This window comes from Cajanus cajan, chromosome 6, assembly GCF_000230855.2.
Source record: "Cajanus cajan strain Asha chromosome 6, NIPB_CcT2T_4, whole genome shotgun sequence".
NCBI classification, from domain to species: Eukaryota; Viridiplantae; Streptophyta; class Magnoliopsida; order Fabales; family Fabaceae; genus Cajanus; species Cajanus cajan.
This window is the reverse complement of record NC_138522.1, coordinates 36,789,671-36,798,806: the sequence shown is the minus strand read 5'-3', so window position 1 is coordinate 36,798,806 and position 9,136 is coordinate 36,789,671. Positions and strand designations below refer to the sequence as shown.

Below are 9,136 nucleotides of genomic sequence, written 5' to 3'. Positions count from 1 at the left end.
GAGGCCACCTAGTAGCAAGAGGTGAAAATGTTTATATTTTGTAGACTATCCTTAGGGATAGAATATCTTGTAGTTATATATATATATATATATATATATATATATATATATATATTTATTTATAGCATTTTGGGCCATATGTGTGGTATATATGTTTATATTTTTTTACATTGCTATTTCAATATATGTATATGCGTAGTTTGTTGTGTGTTGCACAGCGTGGCAGCCATGATGAGTTATTACACTTCAAATCATAATTTAAGTTTTACCTATTAAAAATTACTAAAATTAACCTAATAATAAGAGATTTTGAGTAATATACATAAAATCTTAAATTCAAAATATGTCACTATCATTGTAATTTTTATGAATAAAAGTTAAATTAAACGTTATTTTACTTTCTTCCTTTCTCTTATTAAAGTTTTACCCATTAATTGTAGATTCTATTTTTTAAAAAAATGTAAAGAGTCACGTTCATCTAATATATAGAAATCCAATTTTTAATACACACATTTTCTTAACTTATTTCTGTTGTTATTAATGTATTTTTTCTTTTTTAGTGTGAGATAAACAAAATGGAAAATTTATTAATGTATTGTAATTACATATTCTTTATTTATAATTTTATTTAAAAATAATATTATATTATAAATAATTACTTTTTATAAAAAAAATGTTTTTATACTGACCAAATTGAATTTTACTTGAATCAATGATGCTATAAATAATAAATCATATGACAATGAAAATCAAATCGTGTGTATCACGATGCCTATGGATGTGGCCGCCGGCATGATCGCGTGGTGACATATTTTCCATTCACGTGATATCTCTATTCATGACTATTTATATATTTTTCTAATTTTTTTTTTGTTCGATAGCAGTAACTAATCTACTAATCTTCTTGTTACGTTGAAGACACCTCAAAGAATGAGATAGCTGACCTCAAGATTTAACGCAACTACATACACAAGATAGGATTCGAAATCATATATTTTTCTAATTTATCTTTATTTAAGTTTTTTTTATAGAGTTTAATAGATAAATACAGATAGTGTGGGAGCATTTTAAAAAAAACTTTATTTGATATTTTTTCATTACTTATTATATAAAAATTAATAAATTATTTACATTTAAATATTCACATTATCTACCACTTATAGAATTTTAAAGTATCTAGATGCATGACTATAAATACTTTTAATATTTATTGTTTCATTTAAAAACATTATGATTAAAATACCTTAAAAATTAAAACTAACTAAATGGTTAAAATATTACCATTATAAATACCACAAAAATATTAAAAATAAAACCACTAGTCACAATTTTCCTATTTTATTTAAAAAAAAACTTATAAATATTACCATTATAAATATTTAATTATTTGTTATAATTTATTAAAAAATAAAAATTTTAGTTAATTTTTGTTGTTCCGTTTTTTTATTTTTTATAAAATAAATGTGAAATAATTTTTAGATCGAGGCATAAAGATAAAAGGAAAATTTAGTTGGTTATTAAAATTAAAAATAATGACAGCGCCTGATGACGTGAGCAATAGAAAGGTCTAGAAGACGAAAGACAGTTAGGCATCCATCCCCATCGCCAAAGGTGGTTTTTTCTTTTGCTGAATAAAAAAGAAAGAAAAGGAGGAGAGATGAAATAATAATAATAATAATAAAAAAATAAAAGTTTGATAGTAATATTGGGATTCCGGTAAGTGAGAGAAAAACCCTAATAGGGCTTAGGTGGAGTATTAAGTTGCATCCGAGTGTGGAAGGGAATAGGTGCAGCATCAGCATCAGCAAGCGGCAACGACGTTGAATTTATGGTAAGCACAAGAATAAGGACGTGTCTGACACTGCTCAACAAACGTGGCATGCCTCTCTTTCTCTCCCTCATTCCCTAATTTTTTCATTACTCTTTTTATTATTAGTTATTACTATAATTAATTAATACATAACTAATTAAGTCGTCCTTGGTCCTTCAACCCAAAACGCAGAATGGCGGATTCAGAGCGATTCCAAAATCCCTGGATGGCTTCCGACCAAACTGCAACCCATGCCACGCATTTCAGGGAACGCCAATCTTCCAACTCTGACAATTTGGGAATCGGAGAGCGAGCTTTCTCTGCCTCCGGCGCCGCCTTCCTCTCCGCCATCATTGTCAATCCCCTTGATCTTGCCAAGGTCCTCTCTCTTCTCACTTAGAGACACAACGTCATGCAAACCAGATATCATGTTAATCACACTGTATATATCATTACCCTTAATTATCTTTTGCTCTATTCTCATTTGTTTTCCCTATTTATCAGACAAGGTTGCAAGCACAGGCTGCAGGGGTCGCTTATTCTCATCCCCTCAGTAATATGACTAGTCGAATGGCTTGTTTTGGCCCAAATATGGTACGTCAGGAACACAATTTGTTTTATGGGAATTATTTTCCCCCTGAAAATTTCTCTATCTGGATATAGTTGTTGTGATAGACAAAAAAACAAACTAATTCAATGTGGCATTTTCTTTAGAAGCTGTGTGGTTGAATGACCCTGCACCATTTTGAATCCAATTTAGTTGTTTCCATGCTAAAATTGGAATTCTCTTTTTTATTTTTGGGTTATATTTGTGCGATTAATTTTATCTTTTCAATATTGTTCCTCAGATGTTTGCTGATTTAAGATGTTCTCCGTCATGCAACCGGGCTGGAATCCAAGGCACAGTGTCAATTTGCCCTCCTGACTGTTTTCGCTACAAAGGAACATTGGATGTCCTCTACAAAATTATACAACAGGTTGGTGGTTTTATTAGATGGGTTGAAGCAGTCATTTGTGTGTATTAAGAACATCTGTGCTTGAAGTGGTCATTTATGTGTATTACATTTTTACATTTACAAATACGAACACATATGTTAATCAATGCTAGAGTGGTATTTCAGGAGGGGTTTGCTAGACTATGGAGAGGCACAAATGCAGGCCTGGCTCTTGCAGTGCCAACGGTAGGTTCACAAGTCAATCTATAGCTATTCATTGTTTTATTATTGCACATTATTATATAGTGAAAGCAAAGGAATTGACTAACCTAACCTGTGCTTAAATCAGGTAGGGATTTACCTTCCTTGCTATGACATACTTCGCAATTGGCTCGAGGGATTCACAGATAAAAATGCACCAACTGCAACTACTTATGTACCTCTAGTGGCTGGTTCATTGGCACGCTCTCTAGCTTGCGCAACTTGCTATCCTATTGAACTTGCTCGAACTCGTATGCAGGTATTTAAGATGATTATCCATATTATTTTGACACCCAGTGTGTAATACTTGTGGCTTTTGAAATTTCTAGTCATGAGGTGCAGTGCTTAATTAGGGCTCAGTTGTTATCCCTCTTTAATCTATTTATGTCAGTGGCAAGTTAACCTGCAATTCAGGGTTTATTTTTGGTTTCGAGAATGCATGAAGTTCTATTTATTTCTCCAGTGCCATTGTGCTAAGTCAATATTGCCATGATTTATCAGTTCAATTCCAATATCCAATGAACACCATCTGTCTTAAAGTTTTGATTGTGGCTAGATAATGTTTTAAAAATTTATTTTGGATACCTGATACTGAAACTTGTTTGTCATTGAGCTGTTGTTTGGATTGGTAAAATGAGGATGAGATATAATGGAACCTAATTTAACCAATTTCATGGTATCCATTCTCACTTTTTTCCGCTCCCAATCTCGGAGGAAAGGGATGGATCCAAAAATATGTTTTTTAATAGAGTAAATTACATTACTCTTCTGAAAAAATAACTCTACTATCTTCTTGTTAAAATATACAATTTAGCATAAATTCATAATAATTTTTAAAATAATAATTAAATATTAAATATAGATAAAATGTTAAAGTGTAACATTTGTATTTGTTAAGAGAGTAAAGTGTTTATTTTAACAAAAGAAAGGAGGGTGATGTAATATTTATATCTTTGAGGGGATGCTAGTGTAAATGATGTTTTGATAATAACTTTTTTTGTAACGGAAATTAGTGGAAAATTTTAAAATGAATAAAGCATCATATATTGAAATCTGTCAAGAAATGGAACTGAAATTTTTAACATGAGAGGAGAACAGTGTATTATTTGTATTTCTTAGGAGAGCGTGTAATTTACTCATTTCAATAAGATCATAAAGTCACTGTTTTGTCTTCCCAAAATTAAGTTTTTTGATTATCCAACCTTCAACTTTCTTGATCGTGGCTGGTTGCTAAAGTCCAGCTGCTTTCACTCTCCTCTCATCCTTGGCCAGGCATTACTTTTTCATCTTTCTTTGAAGCGGCTTTGTTTTTGTCTCCTTGCCACCCTACAACCACCATGAGTAACATGTCAAAGAGACAGCCATAGCTGCGATACCAATAGTGGTTCAAAGCTAAAGGGTCACAACAAGTGAAGCTTTTTCAGAGGTCAAAGGTATTTGAAAAATGAGGATAAAACCTGAGACTTGGAATGGCCAGTGGTTCCTGCTTGTTGCAGTAACCACTGTACTAGGGAATGATCCATTCATTAACAAAAATTTGATTGGAAAACAGGGCACAGAATTTCAACCCTATTTTTAGCATAACAATTGATTGATAAACTAAAACCAAAATATTTTGTGAAATTTTTTGCAAAAACATGGATGAATTTCTTTTTGCAGTTAATTTATTATTTCCTCAAATATCAAATCCATTTCATGATACATGCTACAATGAGATTATTCTAACCTAAATGAAGAAAGGTTTTAGTTTACTTGTATATACATATAATTAGTATTTGCTCATCATCATTTGTTGAAGTTCTTACAAAATTAGGTCTAAGTACTAAATTGGAGATAAGCCATTTTAAAGTAAGGGTCTTTATTATTCAACAATGGAATGAGAGTTTTTATTTTATTATGTTCTGGTCCATTCTATTATGATATATCCCCTCTAATAAATTACATTTCACCAATTCAAACTGGCTAGAATTGTACTTCTGTTCTACTGTGATTCATGTGGGGTTTTCTTTCATCATTTAATTTATCCTATCTGTTTAGTTGTAGATTCTTATTTTGATATTTGTTTTAAGGTAGCAGCGTTTCTAGTTTTATTTCAAATTCTCTTATCCAAGTGGTTTTAGAAGAAAAATGTATTTTCATATATTTTCTTTCCAGCTATATTTCCTATTTCATGAACTTTCTGGATTCATACTGTTCTTTGGAGAATTTATTGTTTTTCTTCTCTTCATTTTGGATGTAGGCATTTAAAGTGACTCAAATTGGTAAAAAGCCTCCTGGAGTGTTCCAGACTCTTCTAGGTGTTGTCTCGCATGTCAAGAGCACAAACAGTCCACAGAACAGCTGTAAGTGCTTAGCTTTTTGACTACATGAACATCTAAATGTTCTAATGGCCATAATAAACGTAAGCTGAAAAGAGCCTGCTTGCTTTGGTGTTTACTGTACATGGATTTGTAAGTTTGTTGGATTGATTGGTGTTTTTTTGGTGAACAAGGATTTGTAAGGTGAATTGGGCCTATGGATTTGTAAATTTTTCACGTGTAGTTCTTCAAGTATTTTTGGTATTATTCTTTGATCAGAAAGGGTTCCACTTTAGCTTTAATGCAAATCTTTATTATGTAGATTATTGAGTTGAAATTTCAATTTTGATTGGAGGACACTCCAAAAGCACCCAAGACATTTAAATTTTTTGTCCATGAATTTTTTACATGTCTCATCTGCTTGATTTGATTTTTCAATCCCTGTCAATAATGGCACTGGGCAAAATGCAATTATATATTGCAAGACTATAAACATATATAAATTAAAATGCTAATAAAGTTACTAATACAATCATTTAATTGTTATTGAATCTCTTCATCTCATAACAGTGCAAGGTTATCGTGTTCTGTGGACTGGCATGGGAGCTCAACTTGCTCGTGATGTACCCTTCTCTGCTATTTGTTGGTCGACACTTGAACCTGTGGGTTTCCTTCATGAACCCTTTGTTGTGGGAAGTTGTTTTTCTTATTCTTTGTTTTGTCGTGCTGAATACTCGTGCTTTGCAGACTAGAAGAAAACTTCTTAGTTTGGTTGGAGGTGATGATGCCAATGCATTGAGTGTTCTTGGGGCAAATTTTGGTGCTGGTTTTTTTGCGGGTACTTTAGCAGCTGGAGCTACATGTCCGCTAGATGTTGCAAAAACTCGAAGGCAGATTGAGGTTTGTTTCTGTTACTGATGTGATGTGATGAAAAAATCATTCACTTGTCTTCACATAAAAGTTTAAGCTTTTGGGATTGTTCGTTCATTCATGACACTTTGTCACTTGTTAGAGCTCCTATGACCAAGTGGCTTGCTACCTTCATTATTCTAATAAAAAGCTAAATTTCATCCCAAGTTAGGTGGGCTTGAGTCTAAAGGGCTCTTGCATAGAGGGATGTGTTAGAAACGTAATGCAAGACCTTTCATGTGTGTCCTTGAATTACCTATTCTTTAGAAACGTAATATAGGAGATTTTGCTTCTCTCTTTTGTGCTCTGTTTTCTTTAAAATAATTATTCCTTTGAATTAACGATACAATTTAATGTCTATTTGCCAAGTTGGTCTTATTCTAATGTCATCTTTTCTCCAAAAAATAAAATTGCAGACGGATCCTATTAGGGCATTGAAAATGACCACAAGACAGACATTGATGGAGGTGTGGAGGTATGACATAATTTGGATTCAAAATGCTAATTTTGACATTCTCAATGTTTTAATGATACAAATTGGATGCGAAGTGCCTTAACTAACAGCCTTGTTTTTCCCCCTCCCTCTGATCTGGTGCATGTCTGCTCATATCTTGATTTGAGATGTATAATAGTCTCGAGAACCCCTAGTATTTTTTTTCTTCTGACCACCTCAGTGAGAAAAGGGTCGATTATTATTGACATGATAGCTATAGTATTAACTTCTAGTCAGGATAGACATTATTTGAATTGATCGATGAGTTGACATAAATGATTACTGATATGCTATATCCGAACTAATTTTTGATATCTTTTTTCAGAGATGGAGGCTTGAAAGGATTGTTTACTGGTTTTGGTCCTCGAGTCGCTCGAGCAGGCCCCTCCGTTGGAATTGTGATTTCTTTTTATGAAGTTGTAAAGTTTGCTCTACATCATCGGTACACATCATCATGATTGGATCCTTGTTCTGCACACTTTTTTTTTGCTGCTAAAGCGCTTTTTATTCAGAGCCTCTGGAGATTGCACGGCATTTTCTTTTGGAATGGGAGTCATTCTAACTCTTCCTGACCATAAACTAACAACATACTTGACTAGGAAAATAACCAGGCATAGGACTCACTCTTAGGTTTTTGAGCTGTGTTTTTTTTTTTTTGCTGCTTTTGACAAGCAGAAATTTTGTTACGCTTGGGAATCTCCCCTGAAGTAAAATCCGAATAAATAATATGTGAACAAGCGGAGTTTTTTCCCCCAAAAATGCTACAGGCGCTCTAAATGTGACAGCTATGCTTAGCTAATTAAACAGAAGGAATTTTATTTTTATTGATTTTATATAGATTTTTTTTTATTGAGCTATGTTCTTGGATGAAATATTAGTGTACCAACGTGAAGAATATACCGTCATAATCTAGTGTTGAGAATATGCTGGGTGAATAGTCAAATTGGGTGAGTGTGTCTGGTAGCATGCTTACCAATAAAGTTCGATATATTAAAAGGTATTCTCTTAATATTTTAAATAGATAATGAATTTGGTAGTTTTTTTAACTCATAACAGTGGTGTTTGCATTGCTCAAGATATAAATGATTGAGTTGCTCATGACACCTGAAAGGATTTACCAGAACATTATTTTTTAAATTTCATGGGAAAAATGTCTAAACAGATGTTTAAGGCAAAATGCAAATGCGATCAATTTTAAAAATAATGGTTTTTTTCAATCACCTCATCATGTCTAACATCTTGTGTTTGCCAGACCAAGGTATGTATATCATATATTAAAGATCGAGACTTGCCCTTATCATATAAAAGATAAATTTAATGAAAGGTCTTTCTTGTAAGACGTAGACTTTTGTAATAATTGTTTTAAAACTTAGTAATTTTTTTTAAAGGATTAATAGTGTTATATTATAATGTATCAAAATTATACTCTTAAATGTTAGTTTTTTTTTTCCTTCATAATAATTATATTAAAGATTAAATGTACGGTGATTTCTTTAATTAATTAATAATGTAAAATTCTTGATAGCAACTATATATTGAAGCTATTCACTTTATTTATTATGTTTATAATTTTTTTTTAATTTTTTTTATTATAATTTTGCATATCAATTTTTCAGAAACTTTTCATTACTATCTCAAACTAGAGTGTATTTAAGCATCATCTTTAACGATAATGATTTTAACTTTTTAACTAATCTTTGACTAAAGTGTTCCTTTTTCATAATCTCTCATCTTTAACAATTTATCCTTTTTATTTGAAATTAATATCATATTAAAATAAATGATCATTAATTCTATCTATAATTTCATATATAAACGAGTGTTTTTAGTTTTTGAACAATAACATTTTTTTTTTATTTTTTTAATTTCTTATTATTTTAATTTCTTATTTTATTTTTATATCTAAACTATTTTTTTAAAATAAATTATCAATAGTTAAAAATATGCAATCATATAAAATTATTAATATTTTTAACACTTGTTTAGTTACTCTTTTTTATTTTTAAAATAATCATAATATTTTTATTAGTGTGTGTGGGTTTAGGGTTATGAATTTAGGGTTTATGAATTACAATAATTAGTATCAATTTGATATTATTTACTAATATTTTATAATACTACTTTAATATTATTTGATATAAGTTGATTTTAAGGTGTATTAGATTGAAATTTTGAAAGACAATTTTAGTATGAAAAAATCTTACGAATTTTAATAGATTTTGTAGGAGTGTCATGATTTTATTTTTTTTTAAAACACTTTTAAAACTTGGATTTTAATCAAAATTTAAATTTAAATTTTAATGAATTTTAATGGATTTATATTATAGAATTTTCAAGGATTTTATGGATTTCACCGGAAAACATGGATTTGTAATACTACAAGATTTAATTAAAAAAATATAAAATAATAATAAAGAAAAATAAAACTAAT

General features: G+C 30.6%; 1 protein-coding gene across 2 annotated transcripts; it reads left to right on the top strand.

Annotated features, from left to right (window-relative positions):
* Positions 1-1,670: 1,670 nt before the first annotated feature.
* On the top strand, positions 1,671-7,558 carry MTM1 (manganese tracking factor for mitochondrial SOD2). Of its 2 annotated transcripts, none has more exons than XM_083076991.1 (11): positions 1,671-1,831; positions 2,003-2,189; positions 2,315-2,404; positions 2,659-2,787; positions 2,932-2,995; positions 3,099-3,265; positions 5,246-5,348; positions 5,874-5,965; positions 6,051-6,203; positions 6,629-6,687; positions 7,031-7,558. In XM_083076991.1, the coding sequence occupies exons 2-11, from the start codon at positions 2,004-2,006 to the stop codon at positions 7,161-7,163; spliced, it is 1,176 nt and encodes a 391-aa protein (XP_082933117.1). In that variant the 5' UTR covers positions 1,671-1,831; position 2,003; the 3' UTR covers positions 7,164-7,558. The 2 variants fall into 2 exon arrangements, with proteins under 2 accessions (XP_082933117.1, XP_082933118.1); XM_083076992.1 differs by having other exon boundaries at positions 1,701-1,877.
* Positions 7,559-9,136: the final 1,578 nt, after the last annotated feature.